At 41.6% G+C, this 20,054-nt stretch overlaps 1 protein-coding gene across 1 annotated transcript in view; it reads right to left on the bottom strand.

The window, feature by feature from the left end:
• Positions 1-20,054, bottom strand: part of tou (bromodomain adjacent to zinc finger domain 2B toutatis) — a 94,883-nt gene that overhangs the window by 18,039 nt on the left and 56,790 nt on the right. Inside the window, 18 exon segments of the mRNA XM_074181326.1 lie at positions 565-1,026; positions 1,332-2,033; positions 2,199-2,373; positions 2,431-3,329; positions 5,814-5,858; positions 5,985-6,050; positions 6,929-7,127; positions 7,179-7,333; positions 7,388-7,506; positions 7,565-7,876; positions 8,240-8,572; positions 9,207-9,438; positions 9,661-9,874; positions 11,729-11,749; positions 14,058-14,181; positions 14,184-14,518; positions 14,571-14,772; positions 18,772-19,038. Coding sequence (XP_074037427.1) covers positions 565-1,026; positions 1,332-2,033; positions 2,199-2,373; positions 2,431-3,329; positions 5,814-5,858; positions 5,985-6,050; positions 6,929-7,127; positions 7,179-7,333; positions 7,388-7,506; positions 7,565-7,876; positions 8,240-8,572; positions 9,207-9,438; positions 9,661-9,874; positions 11,729-11,749; positions 14,058-14,181; positions 14,184-14,518; positions 14,571-14,772; positions 18,772-19,038 — 4,862 coding nt within the window.

Raw genomic sequence — 20,054 nt, 5'->3', positions numbered from 1 at the left:
CTTTTCCTTTAAACTTTAAAATGGTTGCTTCAAGAATATTTTCTGTGATCTTTTTGATGATCAAACGCGTACCGTTGCATAATTGAGGCGGATTCAAATTACTTAGGAGAACAATAGAGGAACCAATCTTTAATCGAAGATTATGTGGTGGCATTACAGGTATACCAATTGAATTTCACGTTAATTCGTTTACTATAAAATAAATTTAACTTATACTTTAGCCTCAACAACACGTGGTGGTTATGCTATTGAATTGTAGCTTATATGGCACGTTTGTGAGTTCAACATAGCAGCGCCATCTATTGATTACTCACTCAATCCAGTCAACAGATATCGCCATCTGTTAAAATCGTTTGGAATTAACAGATAATTGTGAATGTCAAATAATTTGCAATAAAATAATATTGTGACTATAAATTAATATGTGAGCTATCCTATCTTTCAAGTTGGAACAAACTGCACACATTGTGCAAATTTGGTTAAAATCGGTTAAGAAGTTTAGGAGTTCATCGCGGACAAACAACTTGACACGTAATTTATATATATATATTAGATTTGACTCACCTCTCGCAGCTGGTTCGTGTCCGAGATCCTCCACCATCCGTACCTCTTATCCGCCGGTACGGCTTTTTTCTCGCTCGGTCTCGGCATGCCGTGCTTCTTGATGTGCTCGAGCTGCGCGCTCTCCTCCGCAGTCATCTGCAGTGGCGCGGGACTGTCGCACGTACCGTGGTGATGATGATACCCCGTCCCTAGGGCACCGCCCAGGGCGGACGCATTCGCGCCGGGCGGTGGGAATACGGGAATCTTCAGCTCGGTTATGTCGCGCGTGCACGCGCCGACGCCCCCGTTCTCCCATTTGTTGCCCGCCGTTAGGTGGATACCGTCGCACGAGGCTCCGTCGCTGTTCAGTATGCTGAACCACTTGTGCTCGCATTCGTCTTCCGCCTCCGACTTCGGTTCCGGTTTTAGTTCGGCTTTTATCTCGGACTTGAGTTCGTTGAGTATTTCGTTCTTGAGTTCCTCCTTGAAAGGAAAAAAAGTTCGGTGATATGCGAGATACATATGGCCAAGTTAGGTCTATGACCGACGCTGCGTTACTACTTTAGGAAATCTTAGGAAATCTAAGCTTGTAGTTTTCATACCATGAATTTGATGAAACTTTGTATCTAACAACGTATTCAAATAAAAATGGCGCAGACGGTAGGATAATGATGAGTTTTGAATAACAACCAAAATGTTTTAAAACAAAAAACATTCATTTTAACAAATCATTTGTTGAGAAGAACTAAGATTGAATTTATCACCGCTTTTGAATTCAAATAACTCACCTTCACCTCGGCCTTAACTTCGGCCTTCAAATCTTCCTCAGACTTATTCTCGCGCTCCATGCACTGCCCGAGCCTTTCAAACAGATTAAACTTCCTGCTGCCGAACGGCTCTTTATCCTCCTCCTTCTTGACCGTGACATGATTAGACAAGCCGGCCTCCTGAGATTCCTTCAACTTCTTCTCCTTCTCCAGATTCCTCTCGAGATTTTGGACGATATCGTCGACGCTCCGCTTCAGTTCCGCGAGATTCTGCTCGTTCCGGTCTAGTACCTCGCCGTTCTCAAACACTACGCCTCCTAATCTGTTGGGAGTTTTCCTGTGTTCGCTTTCGCTTTCTGTCTCGCTCTTACAGACGATACTGCTGACCTCTTTGTCGACATTGGTGTCGTTGATCTCCTCGATTCTCTCTCTGATGCTGTCGATGTCGTTCAGGCAGCGGATGCCGTTCTTCGAGAGTTCGAAATTGTCGAGACGTCGCTGCTCTTCGGTTTCTTCGGGATCGGCGCTCTCCATGCCCTCGACGAAGACTCCTCCCGCTTTAGGTAAAGACCAGTACCTACGGAAGAACCTGTCCTGGCCGAAACAGATGGCGCGCAGTTGTAACGAGGCGGTGTTGAGGGTCTGGAGGTGCGTTTCTGAGGTTTTTACGAGTTTTTCCAGCTTCTTGCCGAGCTCTTCGCCAGTTAGTTTGTTGTCTTCCTCCTTGAAATACAAATGAAATTTTTATAACTGTAGTTAACTGTACGTTACAGTTCTGGTGTTTGAAAGCAGCGTGTATTTTGAAATTATGTAACACTAGAGGTATCAAAAGTTTATACCCAGCAATGAAATTTCGAATTTTTCACGTTCCAAAAAAACTTTACTAACCTCTTCAGGTTGTGTACCCACACTTTCGTTCTCGCTCATCTCGTTCTCCTCCTCGTCCAGAAGATCGTCCTTATGCAACGAAGGAGAATCCGTAGTAGAATCTTCGCCGTCAATTTTGATCTGGGCTTTCTCCATCGCCTCGGTCCTCACTTTCCTATTGTGCAACATCTTCAACCTGAAACCAAAACATCGAGCGTTACAAACGTCATTATCCCTCGCGTCAAACACTCACTTCCGTATCTTCATATCCAGCAGCCACTTCTCCTTTTTCTGCTGCGCTACACACTCCAGGGAACTCTCGATCTGTCTGATGACGGCCTTGTTCTGCAGCAGTTCGTTGCACAAGTATGCGAGTATCTCTGCTTTGCTCGTCGGCGACAGAGCCATGAACGGCTTATGCTTCAGTAAGTCGGATAGCTTATACGTTGCAGTTGAGTGAAGCACGTCGTAGTACTGCGCATTCTTGCCCGACTGCGTAATGGCCATCTCCTCGGGTGTCTGATGATGATCGGCGATGCGCTTCTCGCGGTCCCGTTCAAAGTGGATGCCGGTGAGCGCCTTCACCTCGGCCGTTGCATTCGCGTAGAAGTAAATGCGCAGAATCTCGGATATATTGGTCGGCGTAATGTCAGCTTGGCGTAGGCTCTGGCCGAGCATGGTGGTATACCGCGCCGGGTTCGGAATGCCCGGGTCTTCGATCGCGCAGACGAGCAGATGTGTCATGACAGAAAACAGTTCGTCTTCCGACTCGACCGAGTGTTCGTTAGGCATCAACGCGTGCTGTAAGGACCCCAGCGTCGGCAGCGACTCCATATCGAACCCCAAGGTCTCGCCGAAGTTGTGCAAAAACTCAAACACCATTATCACGTCGGAAAAGGCCTTGCCGGAGAGTTTCAAGCCTGGGATTCGCTCGTACTCGGGCAACGGGGTCGGGTCGAGCTCCAGGTCTTCGCACGGTTTCCTGATCTCGGCGAGTATCTCCATTTCCACGCGCCGTTGTTCGAGTTTCTTTTCTTTGTTCGCCTGTTTCTCGGCGAGCAGCTGCTGCTTTTTGCGCTCGCGCTCCTCAAGCTTGCGTCTGCTCTCTAGGGACTTCACCAGCGCCATGTGCTGCCGTCTGCGCTCACGCTCCTATAAATGGAATTATGGTTGGAAAACGATTCATGATGGTACGAGAAACAAAGCGCCCTCTTGATTGGTTAGAACGAACATTTAAAATTAGTGAAGCACCCTTAGCCAGACCGCTGCGCCCAAAGTCGAAGGAAATTAATGAATCAGAGATATCGCAAATACGTTTCACAGAAAGCTCTACGAATTGGATAAGTGACAGTTGAATTTATATTACATGTTCAGCATTCTTAAAGTTTTTGTGATATCTCTGCGGGTTTCAGTATCGAAAAGCCATTCCGAAAAAGAGTTACTGTAAAGAAATCAATTATTAATCGGCAACAAAACGATATTAGCGTTAGGAACAAAGAACATCTCACCGTTTTAGCATACGAGTGCAGTACACTGCGAATTCCAAGAACATTTTCGATAAACAAGCATTTCAAAGAAAAATTTCAAGTTTCGGTCTAGGAATTCAACGTATACTCACAAAGAGGCGTTGGTAAATGTTGAGCCAGTTAGTTACTTTGCGTTTGAACTCTTGTAACTTTTAGAATGTATGTCCACTGAATAGGAAGAGTGATCAATTGACTTGTTATCACAGAAAGTTTTCCGCGATTGTTGATCAGAGTAATTCAATCTTTGTCTTCTCAGATAATTAATAATCTAAGCTGCTCTCTCATTATATGATCGTAAAAAACGTTCACCAAATCCTACCAAGTGGCACACAATTATGTTCAGGGTGAGAGGAAATATGATGAATTCTTTGCAAGGGGTTAAACAATTTTCGAACATATGAATAAATTAGCTACAAAGGATCTACGTGCATATTCAACCACTAACCCCATCATGGTAAACGTTGAATCAAAAGGACAAATTCATCGGATACTTGATAATGTATGTGGTTAAATGTTTCTCATGTTACTCAGAAACAAACTTGCAATTTTTTTTTTGCTGAAACATAATTGACAAAAATATTTCTTTAGGATAGTGAAACGAACCAAACAACTATTGCTCTTTCATTAACTTTTCGTCACTTTGTGAAAATAGTAAAATTTCTGCCAAATGGACATTTTGACGGCTCACTAGATACCAACACCCCTCTCTCATACACATTCATACGGAAATATGACTCATACCAGCTCGACGGTGTAAAGCATCTCTCGTTGTTTACTGATCTCCTGTATGTACATCTAAGGAGAAAAACACGCATCATCACATTATTTACAAAACGAAAACACAAAAGCAACAAAATTAATCAACATAGTAAAGTTCATATATCCGAAATTTGGTTCATCTTCTTAACAACCCTGTGTCCCTCAAAAATCCATATCCAGTTTAATCCGAATTAAAATTTACTTCAAGATATTTAAATCATCATTCATTAATTCACTTAATAATTTGGCTATTCCAAAACAAGAAGGACACTTGAGTCAGTAAAGATGAGCCATTTTTTGAGTCAAACTGGTACACGTTTTTAGAACAATAACAGGGTCGATTATAGAAAAGAAAAAAAAAACAGTGATATGGAAATAGACAACTGCCCCTGTCGATGTTTTGAGGATATAGAAATCAAAATAACCACGAGACTATAAACTTGAACTGTTTTAAAGGTCCGGACAAAACACATCAAGATTTTTTTAAATTGAAGGGGTTATATTTTTAGGAGTGATTAATTTTTGGGAAAGAAAGTTTTTGGCTTTCTAAAACTACTCCATCTTGATAAAAAAAAGTATGAGGGAATCTTCCAAAGAAAGGAAATAATCAATTCACTGAAAGAAAGTCCTCCTGAAACAGCTACTTCCATATAAACATTGAATTACACGAAAGAAAAAAAATCTTTCGAAACAAACACTTCTATATGAACACTGAATTATACAGAAGATACTTTTCTCTACTCAGTTTGTATTTCAAACATTCGTTGTGGAATAAAAATCAGATATCATTCACATGAGTTCTACTTTAAATGAATGGTAACAAATTGCACTTACATGGAACAATGTCATCCTCACTGGTATACATCGATGTTTCGCCTCAAGACACTTGCCCCAAGGCTCTTCAGTACCAAATTGGATAACATTATAGAAAATACACACAATTCATTTATGAATTACGATTTTTAATGTCACGGAATAAGCTTGATCTGCTCATGTCATATATTGATTACTTCCTTTCTTTGGAAGATTTCCTCGTCCTTTATTTTTGTATCAAGATGGAGTAGTAGTAGAAAGCCAAAAATTTATTTTAGTTTCATCAAATTGATGTGATGAAGTAGTTTGTTTAGAGGAAACACCAATATATTTTTATAGTTGTATGAGTCAACTTAATTGACATCAGAAAAAATATTCTGCGTGATAAACTTGATGTGGAAAAAATATGAAGATGAAAAAGTAAAAAAGGAAGGAAATTTTTTCGTTTCAGGACTAGAAAATGTCGCTCCATCATCTCACCCCGAATTGATTTTATTATTTTCACGACCGATAATAATGTTTATAATGAAAAACTTACTTGTTCTTTCAACATGGCGGCTTGTTGTCTTTTCAGCTCTCTCTCCTGAAAGGAATAAAGTACAAAATGACATACTATCGTCACAAAACTAACCGATAAACTTTGAGGTTCCATGCACCACAAATAATATAAAAAATTAACAAAAACAAAAAAGCATTCAGCGCTTCCTACCTGTTGTTTTCGATGATGCTCTTCCTGCTTGTGCCTTTCTATTTCTTCCTGCCGCTTCCTTTTAGCCTGCCATGCAAACATAACATAAAAAAAGGAACCCAACCATTTTTATCTCTCGGACGAACCATTTTCTCATATCTTTTGCGAAAATGGGTGCCGTGAGATATGAAACGGGAAAGAAAATTTTGAAAATTTGATGAAAACTGCATGCGCCTAGACTTTAACAGCGTTCTGCGTAATTGCTTTAAGTTAATGATAACAACATTATTAAACATAAAATGGTAATGTTGAACCAGAATCGAACAATGTGATTTCAGACAAAGATTACTATCATTTCTATGGAAAATATAGTGGTTCGCACATTGATAATTTCAATTAAGTCATTAGATTTTCTTAAGCATCAAATGATTACTTGAGGCAAAGCAAGGCCAAATGAAACTTGCATTTCATTGCACTTTACTTGTAAGCAGAATGAAAAGTTTAAATACAGGTTAAATCAAAGAAAACGAATCAATCCTTAATCTTAAACAAGGATTCGTACCTCGTTTGAAATGTCATTATTAATCCTTTCAACATTAAAAAATGTCATTCAAAATGATGTTTTATGATGTTTAGATGCTTCCATATAGCATTAGAGAATCACAATGATTTGGATAATGTTCTGACTTTACGAAATATCTCTTCCAAATAGGAAACTTTCTTTCTGATTGCCAGTTAAAAAAATCGACTTTGGTCTTTATTGGTCCCCTTTTGTACATCTCTGACGCCCTGATGTTCAACCAAATTGAAAGTATTTTTGTCGTGATCGATAGTTCCTAGCCCGAAATCACTTGTTCCGTTCTTTCTTTATTAGAGTCACATATATATTAGACCATTGCACAAACGAAAACCCAAAATTATACCAAAACAACATGGAAATCCTTTCTAGAAACTTATCCTCTCACCTCCAGCATCTGCTGAGACCTTGCCTCGCGTTCCCTCTTCGCCTGTTCCTGCCTCTCCGACCGTTCAATCTCCTTCGTTATCCTCGCCTGCTCTCGATCTATCCTCGCAGCGGCTCTAGCGGCCTGCTGTTTCCGAGCCATCTCTATCCGTTGCTCCACCGGTATGTTCGTTCTCATTGAGGACTTTACTTCCTCCAACCTGAAAGAAAAGTTTTTTATAGCTGAATATGATGAAAAGTTGATCGCTCACCGTCGATTGACGTCTTCTTCGGTTAGATGAAGAAACTCCGTGTCGTCGGTCTGAATTTCTGCCGGTACTGGCTGTAAGTAGTCGCCCAAGATTATCCTGCAGCTAAACGTGAAATTATCCCTCGACAGTTCCGTATTTTTCTGATACTCCAAGTACTGCAATACATTATAAATTACCTTTGAATGGTTTTTAATAATTCAACAACGTACCTGAGTGACGTCGGACATTTGTTTGAATTTGTTAGCAGAGTCCGGAGCCACGTAAGTCACATCGCCTTTCAAACCGCCATTTTTCGTCAAACCACGAATTATTGTCTCTCTTTTCCAACCTGGAAATAAAGAAACAAAATATAATGTCGAGAAACACAAATTCCCGTGCTTGCTCACCTTTCTCCAGGGGCACCCTTAACAGCCTCTCGTCGTACTGCTTTTGTTTCTTGGCCGCCACCTCCATCTCCATCTCTGAATCAGTATGATTAGAATCAGTAAAGTTATCAGAATCCGAAGTAGCGTCTACCGTACTAGAATCGCTAAGTGTACCCTTAAATTTTTCCTGTAAATATTTATTTAGAGCTTTCTCGTCACTGACCCCTCCGGCTTCGGAGAGGTACTGCTGAGCGGCCAGGATGTTCGATTTCAGCATGTTCATTTGTTGGTTCATCGACGCGTTCGGATCCAAAATCGGAACTGGTTTGATACCTGAGAGAAAATGTGTTTTTCAAAGATCCGAGAAAAGTTTTATATTTGTTGCTTCTTCAATTGATATAATGAAAACCAAAATCATAGAGCTGGAACATTTTTAATGGGTACTCCAGAAGAAAGTACTTGTGGTTATTCTTATCTTCAATTTAAAATAAGTAGATAAGCATGAGCAGTTCTGCGGCAAAAACTAAGCTCAAGTTAAAAAAAACACTAGTTGATAATAGACACTGAAATGATTTTCACTTAAACATCATGAAATTTAAATACGAGTAGTACGCGCAATTGTTACATTAATGATAACAATGATTTAAATCATCAAATATTATAGACAACATTAGCGAGTGAATAAAACCCACTCACCTAGAGCCCTGCTCTGGGCCAGCAACGATGCCACCGTGTTCTTCTTCGGCTTGCTGACACCTCGCCCCAAATTCCTCGGTCTGCCCTCCTTCTGGCCGCCCCCCGAGATGGGCGAAATCGTCGTCCCGCCGCCCGCCGAAACCGCTGCAGATGAGCTGGCGCAAGTAGAGGATGTCGAACTGCCGCCGTCCGAGCCCTCGTTTCGGCTCGGCGGCCTCGGGGAATCCGCCTGTGCGAACAGTTGAACGAGAGACGCGCTCGGAGCGCTAGGCGGTAGTTGGGCGGAGCCGGGCGGCACGACGCGTCTCGGTTTGGGACCGGGTTTCCGACGAGCTGGAAAAATTGGGCGATAATTTCATGTTTCTGTTGCGGATTTACCGACTTTCACTAAAAATTATCCGTTGACAAGTAACTTAACTAAAACGCCAACCATTTTTCCGATTAGTGGCAGATGCACTATGCCACTGGTACAACTGGCTGGAATGTGGAGGGGAATAGGCGACTTGGCCATATAGCTTTTGAGCTTGAGACTCGCACCGTTTGTCTCACAGAAAACCAATTCCGTTATTTTTTAGCCACACCTCGTACACTAAACATAGATGAATGTATACCAGAAGTACTGTTCTGATCAGCCATAGATCTCATCAATGGTACTGGTCATACATGCAACTTTTGAACTCTTTTGTCTTCAACAAGAACACCCCCCAGTAGCAAAAGTGATGATACTTCCCCTCACGAAGACGCCATCTATGGGATTGACAAATAACTCTTTTAACAAAGATTCTTCATTGATTCCGTAGGTGGCGTATTAGTAGGAGATATGTCATTGCCTTTTCCCAAACTTCCATATGAGACCAAACTAAAAAAGACCTCATTCACGGGAAACACCATACAGTGTAATTTCTAGCCATCCACATTTGAAACATAATTGTGTCGCCATTTTATTCATAATCATTCCACTACTTACAGATGCGTTCCGCGCCGATATTGGCAGACATGTTGCTGAGCGATGTCAGAGACGAACTGGCCGTGTTCGAAGTCGTGTTGGGCTTCAGAGACAAATTCAGAGGGGCTTCGCCAGCCGATTCTGAACTGTTGTAACTGGACGAAATTCCAGAAGGGCTTCCATTCGTAGCGGGCAACTTGATCACCTCCACCCTGTCATTCGACGGCGTCGATGGAGGAGACAGTTCTTGCTCCTGATAAAGAAAAAAGGGCGGTTGCAAGAACAGGTATTTAATTGGAAGAGTTCCTCCTTATACTGAATTATTAAGGTATTTATTGTAAAAATTCAACAAAGGTATTAGAACCTAATTACATGAATGAGTACAAGTGACTACTTAGAAAAAAAAAACCTTATGAAAGATAACTGTTCAACTCTCTAGCAATTCGTCGCGCATAAGGACTCTGAAAAAACTCACGGCCAACTTGGATCTCTTGATCGCCCGCTCGATGAGTAGGCCTGTGCTGGAGTGAGACGGATGCAAGCTGACTGAGGGTGGATCGAGTGAGATGGTCTTCTTCCTTCCCCTGTTCGTGGTACCGGGTATCTTCGGTCCGACGATCGAAGAGGTGTACTTGATGATTTCAGTATCGGGCGGTAACCTAACACCACCCAAAATTGAATTAGGATCACTGCAAAAACAACATGCAACTAGTTTACACACTTAGAAAAAAAAACGTTCACAAACATACTACGCAAAAGTACTGCTGCTAATAGAGGAAGAGACTACGGAGCTAGATATTTGAGGAGCAATATGACAAGACCAGAAAGAAAACAGTCAATAATATTGAGGGGTGCCTCACTTTGACAATCCGGTGTACCCTTCATCTAGCTAGAAATATCTTGGAAATCCATGCTGAATTTATCGATAAAGTACAATAGAATTCCAATTGAAATCCCTCATTCGAAAGTTTCATGTAAGCAAGGCACCCCTCAAAACCTTTATAGGCTATTCAACAAAGTTTTTCACGGGAAATATTAACTATCATAAGATCTATTACATAACATAGAGATAAAGTTGCTAATCGCCTCCGTTCAAATGACTTTTCATTTTCAAGAGTAATAAATGAATTGTGCAATATGAGATTTATTATGTTAATGTTGAAATATATAAAACAAATGTCTATTTCCCCAATTTGGGGATAGTAACAGTTATACGCATAATGTCTACGCCATCATTATGAAAAAGGGATCACGAAATATTATTTAAAAACATTACACTCAAAGCAGTGAAAATAAAAGGAATCTTTCTGTACTAAATTCTTCACACAACCTCTCTTCCCAGTGTCAACTTCTATTTTTAAAGCAGGTGGAAAGGTTCCTCTCCTTTACAACCATGTGGAATGTTCTACAAAATAAAGGTGGTTGACTTAAGCGCCAGAAACGAGGTATTGCCATATTTCTTTAACAATCCCTAAATTGGAAAAATAGCAATTTGCTTTTTTATCTTGCAACATTTTTATAAATAAACACTGTAAACTACATAAAGCATAGAATCTCGTTCATTATTTATAAAAATATAACGTGTCATTCGAAAAAAGTTGTAGTTGCTTTTCCGATGACGGTGGCTTTATCTCTGTTTTGTAACAGACCTTTTGATCTGATTGACTTTTGTTTTTCATCATTTTGTCTTTTCGAATAACGGAGATGAAGTTTCGTTGTGGCCGTGGTAGTAGACGGACGTGCCGATAACGTCCCTCGACAAAGAAGGTAAGCGGATGCCATGTGCTATCGCGGGGCTTCTATCTGGGTCGCCGTTGCTGTCATTCACCAATTTGAGTCATGCTCATGTGACGGTTTTTTTGGTCTAAATTCAGAAATTTTGGAACGAACTTTGCTGCCACACGCTTCATGTCCAAAAACTCCACAAAACTTGAATGGCATGAGCCAACCGATATGTCGACATCTTCAGCAACTTCTCAATAGTGATTCTACGATTCTCCGTAACAAATTTCTTCACTTTCTCAACATTTTCATCGACCTGGGCGAGCGTCGTGATTCGCATCTTCTCGACCTTCTGACTCAGGGTACAATCACCGTATGCTACTGTCAACATTTCCAGTGTTTCTTTTACACAAAATTTGATGCAAATTTTCTGATCCATTTGTTGATAGCTGAAAATCTCCGAACAGGAAACACTTCTAACTTTTACGGCTCTCACCAACAAACTAAATATGTGTACCAACATTTTTTTCAACAGTCCGCGTATTAAATTATTGAATGTGAGAATTCATACATTAATTATTACATATACATTGTATAGGTATTGTAATTCTTTGCATTACGCCATTATTATTGTATGTTATAATGTATATTTCAACAACAAAAAATGCACACTTTGCGACTCGCCCCCGTATTTTGATAGATCTACAGACCGCATTTTTTTAGACATTCAGAACAGTAAAAGAATGAAAATTCGGTGCTAAAAACAACAACTATGAAGACGGAAAATAACCAAAAATGGGTTGCAACTCTACTAGTCTTACCTGCTGCCTTCCAGGGCGGCGCTATACGGGGAAAAACAAAATCCGTTTAAAAGGTGCAACGCACGAAATTTCGTCTATCAAGTTATACTAAACTCATCGAAATGTATGCACACCGATGGTTAACGATCGGCGAAAATTAGTACACTTTCCATCTCAGATAAGATAATATTCACGACGAATACTGTATAAACAAATTAAGAGGAAAAACATGAGACATAATCGAGTATGATGGAACTCGTCGATGGGGAGTGGTATTCGTTTTGAGAAAAAAAAAAATCGGTGAAATTTAGTGTAAATTTCGAACATATTTTAAAATCGGGTGTTCACTAGTTGTCATCAATTACTTCTGATTTTCTCGAATATCGAATAGGAAAAAAAAATCTAGTATTAATCGGGATCTAAAGTTGAAATTCGAGTGAACGTCAAACTCTCAAAAATATCTGGTTGTTGCAATTACTAAAGATAACAATTGATGCCACTCCCCAATGAATGATTTGAAGCAGATAATTATCGCTGTGTGGTCGGTCTTTTTCTGAGAAACTGCAACATTTCTAAACGCGTTAATCTAAAGATATTTCGGAAATATGAAATTTTAATAAGAAAATAATAATAATCATATTCATACGTTGGCGTTTAGAAACAAGTATGGTCCTTCATGTTGTTATAAAACTTGTTATAGTAGATATTCTCCCAAAATCGAGTTAGCTTTTTTTTTAACAAAATATATTTGTTGAACATATAATGAAAGCCCTAGTTGATGAAATGGTCGCCTTCATTTGAGAATTATATCAAAGTTATTTTCTGGATTTCTTGGTAGTGGTCTGCCAGTTTTCGTGCTTGACGTTTCATCTATAAATGCGGGAGATCCCGTGGGTTGGGCTACCTATCGGGCGCGTCCCCAAGTGGCGGATTGGGGAACGGCCAGAGGACTGGAGGTCCTGTCCGGAAAGCCAATGTGGTCTTACGGACGGGGTCGCCGAACTCCTGGTCAGTGGCAGAAATAGGTAAGGTGAGGGGAACTAAAACTCCCCAATAGCTTTTGCAAAACATGCCTATCCAGCTGTAAGGAATTGTGCCGCCAGCTGAATGGCCGCAGGGTGATATGTAATGTCTTGATATATATCAAGCCAACCTCAGAGAGTTCAAAAAAGTTTGCAGACGAAAGCAAAAAGAAACCTGGAGAGCCTATTGTGAGGCAGTCGAAGACTTCCCACTAGCTTCTAGGCTACAGGCACTCTCAAATGACCATCATAAGAGTATCGGCATCCTGACGAGGAAAAATTGCGACAAAGCCGCCAACCTCCAGGAGAGTCCTGAGATTCTTATGGAAACTCACTTCCCAGGTTCTGTCTTTCCTGGAATGACGAACTGGACGAATGTACCAACAACACCCTCACAATATACTGGCAATCTGCTAGTACAGTAATTGATGAGGACAAAATAAGATGGACTATATCGGACTTTTCCCCCTTCAAGTTACCAGGACCTGACGGTATAAGACCAGCCCTACTTCAGTGGGGACTGGACACTCATATGCCGCACCTGGTTGGAACATTCAGAGCCTCTCTAGCTCTGAGGTATATTCCCAGTAAGTGGAGAGAAGTAAGAGTAGTTCATCCAGTAGTTCATCCAGGTAGGATGAACTACTGGATGTAGTTCATCCAGGTAGGATGTACTACACCCTACCAAAAGCATTCCGACCGATTAGTCTCACATCGTTTTCCTTAAAAACCATAGAGAGGCTATTTGAGCGGTACTTAAGAGATGAAGTACTTGTTCACAACCTACTTCATCCAAATCAGCATGCATATGCTCCGGAAAGGTCTACTGATTCAGCCCTTTACCATGTGGTTGGCAGAATCGAGAGATCATTGGACAACAAAGAATCCACCCTGGGTATATTCATAGACATCGAGGGAGCGTTTGATAAAACAACCTTTCCAACAATTACCCAGCCTCCAGCTCCAGGTAGCCCTGGAGCGTAGTAATATCACTGCACCTTCCAAAACCTTCGGGGGAGCCACCGTAAGACACCGCAAGGTTGCCAAAGAGAGTGTGTGTGTTTGGCGACTCTTGGCCTACACCTGCCAATATAAAGGAGATGTCTCCTAGGAGGATATGCGTGAGATATCGAAGGCGATGAAGCAAGAGTTTCAGTATTCTCATTACCTTTGGTGTCTGCGGCAGTCGTAGACGAAACGCCAGCCATAAAAACCTGCAGACAACGATCAACAAACCCAGAAAATAACTTCGACACAGTGAAAGTGTACCCCAAGTTGAAAATATTCATTCGAATACCAGAGTAGAAACGAAGTTTGTTCTCACTCACCTCAAAATACTGGCAGGCATGCCTGCCAAACCCTGACTCCCTCCTCCTCCTGCGTCCCCCTTTTCAGAAGACGCGCTACTGACCAAACTCAAAGGGCTGGTGAAAATACTCGGAGCTTGAGATTCCTTAATCCGGGACTCGAAACCGCCGTTGAAACTGACTGGGCGGAGGAACCGCTCCCTTTGGAACCGCTCTTGTAGTTGGAGTCGTTGCCGCCAGACGAAGAAGTTTTCCGCTGTTGTTGCTGCTGGTGGTGGTGGTGGTGTTGCTTATCCTGCTGCATCTTCACAGCTGGCTGGATAGTCAGCCCGGGCACGGAGGAAGAATATTTACTGGGGTTGATCTGCGACGAAGATCGTGACGCAGAAGAAGTTTTCATCGAATGATCCAGCTTGGAGGCGGCGGCCTGCATGCTCTGCAGGTGGTGCGAAGATGATGCCGATTTCGAGTGGTTTTGCGATCTGTAACAGTCAAGCGATGAGAAAAAACCGTTTTGAGGTGGTTACTTCTTACCTGGACATAGACGCGGCTGAAGATCCGCCTTTGGAGGAGCCTTTCGAAGACTTATGATGGCCGCCGAGAGGCGGTAGACCGAGAGCGGAGTATTGCAAGTCGGAGGGGTTTCCCAGAGCCGGGAAGTTTAGACCGGACGCCTGCAAGCGGGCGATGTAGTCTTGCGCGGCGAGATGAGAAGCCATCGACCACCATGCCGCACCTGAAACGCGATTGAGGTTAACTCTGTGTTACTAGTATTATACGCAAGTTTTCTTCAACATCTAAATGGAAAATAATGTTATAGTATAAGGTCTTTCATTAAGCGCTTCATATCTTTATATTTAAGTAAAACAGTAGTATGGAACCATGAGGATAACTTTCTGAAGCACATCAACAGCGTAGGATCTTCCATTACCTTCACAATGAAGAGGGAAGTCCACAACAAATTGCTACTCTTAGACGTATTGGTAAAGAGGACCGACACTAAGTGAAAAACCGAGAAACTATTGACACGGGACAGTATCTCATCACAAATCCACCATCAATCTACCAAAAGAGGAATCATCAAGACTCTAGTAGACCGTACTTTCGGGCTCTGTAATACGAAGGAAGGTCTCGAGAAGGAACTGGGCATCATCAGAAAAGATCTTCAACGGAATGGTTACTCTAGAGTGATGGTGGAACAGACTTTAGCCAGAAGACAACAAAAAGACTCGCAAGGAAGAGAAGCCGCCACAACCATTGCTCGCCCTTCCCTACGTGGGAAGACTGTCGGAAAGGAAAAGATGAATTGGGTACAAGTACAACATCAGAACCTGCTTCAGATCCGGAAACACCATCCGTAGCAGCCTCACGAAAACCAGGCGACCAAACGCGGACTGCGATTCAAAGAATCGCATTCACCGGATACCCTGTGAGTACGGCAAATCGGTGAAACTAAGAGGCCATTGAAAGTCCGCGTTGCCAAGCACGAGAGAAACACACAGCGAGGAGAAACCAGTAAGTGGGGAATAGCAGAGTATGTTTGGACTCAAGAACATAAAGTAAAGTGATCCCAAGCTGAGGTAATCCACAGGGAGAAACACTGGTTCAGGAGGAAGTTCAAAGAAGCTGCATATATGATGTCCAACGACGCATTCAGCCAAGCTAGCGTAGAGATACATAACATATGGAAACCTGTAGTCAAGCGGGAAAAGCGGTTAACTCCTACTAAACCGGTGGAGCTGGGAAAGGGATGGGAAGATAGGTGAAAGCGCTTGAATGACCTATAAACAGTTATCTCCCGGGGGAATAGTCCAGTCATCACCCGAAGACGATTGTAGGTACTAACAATCGAAACGTCGCGACGTAACTACATTTGAAATCTTTCAAAATTTTCGCCAATTTTATTTTTATTCTTTCCTTTTACTCTGTAGTCATTTCCATCATTCATCTCGATCATTTTATTGGTTTTAGTGTATTTCCATTTTACGTTTTATCGCTTAATGAAATTGATATTTTAGCTATTCATTCTAATTTCATTCGTTCTTTCACGGATTCCGAATCATATTGGACAGTGGAAGCACGAACTAGAAACATTTTTTGTCCTTGTCATGAACATTCATACTTGTTTTTTGGAATTGACAAAGACTATTACTATTAGGTAGGTAAAAACGTCTATATGAGTGATGCGATAAAATACTGAAATAAAGGCAAGGAAAACTAGTGTCAGGACTGTGTATTATTTTCAAAGATAAACGGCAAAATTTCCAACAAAAATTGAAGATCTATTTCCCAGAATGAAAAAGACAAAGTTAGATGAGAAGCGGCTTAGAATTAATTCAGTAATCAGTCCTTACTACACTTGTACGTATTTTCTAATGACTTTTTATATTTGTGAGATTGTTAAGGACAAGAACACTCTGTAGACAAACACCGTCTTCTCACCACAGATCGCTCTAATCGCTCTAAAACGAAGAGATGAATTTTCAACAATTTTTCTCGTTACCTAAAACAAACCCATCAATCACTCGAAACCCCCGCTCTGTTTGTTTTCCAGGAAAATTCGAGCCAATTGCTCCCACAAATATATCAACAGCAACAAGTTTTCGCAAAAATTAAAAACAATTCGCTCGCGGCACGAAAATTACGCGAAAAAACAATCGTTCGAATCGGGACACGTGGGTAGACGCATGCGCAAACCGACAATTTCGTCCGACCAGGCTCCGCCATCTAAAAATACCTGGAGTCAGCGCGAAAAGTAAGGTTACCTCCTACACGCAACGTCGCATTACAGAAGAACCGAGAAAAAATCGCAAAACCCACCATATCGTCGCGTTCTAGAGAAGAAGAAGAAGACGTCGTCTCCGATACCGATCACATGTCGCGCGATAGAGGAAAAACCCCGAAATTTCTCGTCGGCGATTTCCCGCAACTAGACGGTGTCTCTTTGGAGCCGTGCACGCTATACTGTGCCCGAAATCGAGTTCGGGAGGGAGAAAAGTAGATCAATAAATGAATTACATTGCTGTATACACTTCACCCAGATGAACCCGAGCCTCTCGCTCGTTCTAAATAATATGGAGAGCCGTTGCGAAGCGTTTCCACTCCCAGATACAAAATCACCAAAAAACGACCGTCTGACGACGATGCCGATAAGGAGGAATCGGTGAGGGACCTGTTGATTCGACAGGTTGGCGAGGGTGTTCAATAACAAAAAAAACACAATATCCTAGTTTTGCAGTATTTGTTTCTCCAGAACCATAGATAACATTCCATTGCTGAAGAACAATCGGTCATCATTATGATTGACGAATTCCAGTTTTGCACTATAGGGTCTTTTATTGTGCGCCTCCTATCTTTAAATTTGAATAAAACAAAGTACGTGTGAAAATGTTTAATTCGTTTGCAAGTCCTATCAAATGTCCACTACGGCTTCTCTGACTCAAGCGCATCCATAACGTCCAATTTTCTTCGACTCTGCCGCATAAATCAGGCTGAATTTGACCGATGACATGGGTTATGTTGGCTTTGAAAACCGCTGTGGTTTGTGGCTCATTCGAATACATCTGCGACTCAAAAAAAAACACAAGAAAAATCTAATGAGACCAAATCGCATGATCTGACCATGCCTCCAATCGCCACCAAATTGATGGCTACCCTCCAACACAAAGCAAACTAGTGATTCATCAGTGTCATTGCTTTTCGAGTTTGAAAGCCGTAGATTTTTGGAATTTCTTCCTGACATTTCGCTGGCGCGAGTGGCTAGCTTCTTCAGATGTTTAACCAGCATGGCGGTTAAACCTCTGCTGAAGAAGCTAGCAACTCGCGCCAGCGAAACGTCGGAAAGAAATTCCAAAAATCCACCGCTTTCAAACTCGAAAAGCAATGACACTGAAAACCTCAGCCGTGAAAGTCTAAACCATTATGTGACTCATTATCGCGCCATCAAACAGGACATTGCTAATGGTCATCACGAAAATTAATCGAGTACAATTCAACCAATCATCATGGTTGAAGTCCTATATTGATTTGAATACTGAGTTGCAGAAAAAGGCTACGAATGAGTTTGAAAAAAACCTCTTCGAGCTGATGAATAATGCAATATTCGGGAAAACGATCGAAGACATTAGAAAAATATCAACATTAAACTCCTATCCAAATGATCTTGTATGATCTTCAATGAGAATTTGGTGGCAGTCGAACTGAGGATACTGCAAGTTTATCTAAATAAACCGATACAAGTAGGACAGACTATCTTAGACTTGACAAAGACTACCATATACGATTTTCATTATGGCTATATGCACCATCGATTCAAAGATAATTGTGTATTTCCCTACACCGATACAGATAGCCTGAATTATGAAATATACAATCAGAATGCTTATGAAATCATAGGTCAAGATTGTCAGCCATCCAATGTGGCATGAGCCATGTGGAACGTAGCGACGTCCTGTTGAAACCACATGTCGTTGGTGTCCAGATCATCCAATTCATATTACTGGAGTTTTTTCCCAACACCACCAAAGAGGATCACTTGGTGATCCTCTTTGTGGTGAGTTTTAATCTTCCTCTTTGAAGATGATCACTCGGTGATCGAAACTCGTGTCGAGGTGTTAAAAATAACGATTTGGTGTTGGGAAAAAACTCCAGTAATATTCATTACTACACTAAAGGTTCCAAACAGTGCATCATAAGCATCCAATTCAGGCCAAAAGAAGTTTGTAGTCATACTCACTTGCAGCCGGAATGCCGAGACTAGCCGCCTGACTGGCCGCCACCGAGAGAGTGTTGGTGTAGGCGTTGTTGTAGGCAGCGGCGGCGGCGCTAGTAGATGCAGGATACGAGGGCGGAATCGCGGCTGCTCCGCCGCCCCTGCCGCCGCCCGACGTCGGTGGCAGCATGCCGAAAGGCATGGACGGATGAGACGGCATCCCGAATCCGCCGGCGGCGGCAAACAGGTTGGCGGCGGCCGCTGCTTCGGTTCCTCCTCGAGGCCAATAAGCTGAAAAAAAAAAAGTTGGATAGAAAATAACAATACGCTATGAATGAATAAAAATATCATTATGATTGAAAAAGAGTGTTTAGAAAAGATAACAATATGTTGAGAAAAAATAACAAAACGATATGAATTAAAAAAAATAAAAATACGTTTAAAATAAAAAGTAGATGAAAATAAACCATGATTTTTTGAGAAAGATTATCAGGAGCTTGCAAAAAGATACACGTGTCATCAATACCTGGCGCGATAAAACTTTTTATAGCATGCTTTTCTTCTACAAGGGAAAAACGACGACAAAACAGTCACTTTATTCAGAGAAAAATCTTGTTTGGTGGATAGCTTGCCCTCGGTATAGTCTGTACGAAGTCAATTCGAACAGAATAAAAGACTAATGTAGCCGGGCCTGATGAATTTACTAGTTAATACCATATAAAACCTCCCACATAAAAATAATGATCAGGCCTTGTATGGATACCACGCCGGCCAATTTCGGGCTGATAGGTCGTGATAAAATTGAACTTGTGGCACCAAAACGTTTCCTCTGCATTGCGGCAGACATCATCAGTGGTATATACGTTGACTACGAAGATAAAGGTTATATTTCAAAGTCTCACCAGATAATTTCCTCATTTTCTCAAACCGAGACTCATTTCCACATGACAACCTTACATAAAACTTTAGAAAGATTGCCACAGGTCCAGGAGGTTGATTCTTGTATTGATACCATTGTATTAATACCATTGTATTGATGAACCATATATCGAGATATAACCTTGTTACGATAATGCAGGGCTCTGCCGTGGTGGACCCTTTTTCTCTTGCTACTCTCTAGCCCATGGAGTAACAAAAAATCCGTACCCGAGTCTACAGAGAAGATGGACGTAGACTAAAAGACCCCAACTGCCCTCCCTATAATAAAGGATCAAGAGAAAGAGTTTCTCAGTTCTCCAGTGTTTGAGATCTGAGGGAGGTTGACCAATTTTCTTCACTATGACATCGAATCAGGAGCAGGAGCTTCT

This window comes from Leptinotarsa decemlineata, unplaced genomic scaffold (genome assembly GCF_025532065.1).
Source record: "Leptinotarsa decemlineata unplaced genomic scaffold, Ldec_3_MD MMD2_tig00026307_RagTag_RagTag, whole genome shotgun sequence".
Lineage (NCBI taxonomy): Eukaryota > Metazoa > Arthropoda > Insecta > Coleoptera > Chrysomelidae > Leptinotarsa > Leptinotarsa decemlineata.
The sequence above is the reverse complement of the archived record's forward strand: the minus strand, read 5'-3'. Positions and strand labels throughout refer to the sequence as shown.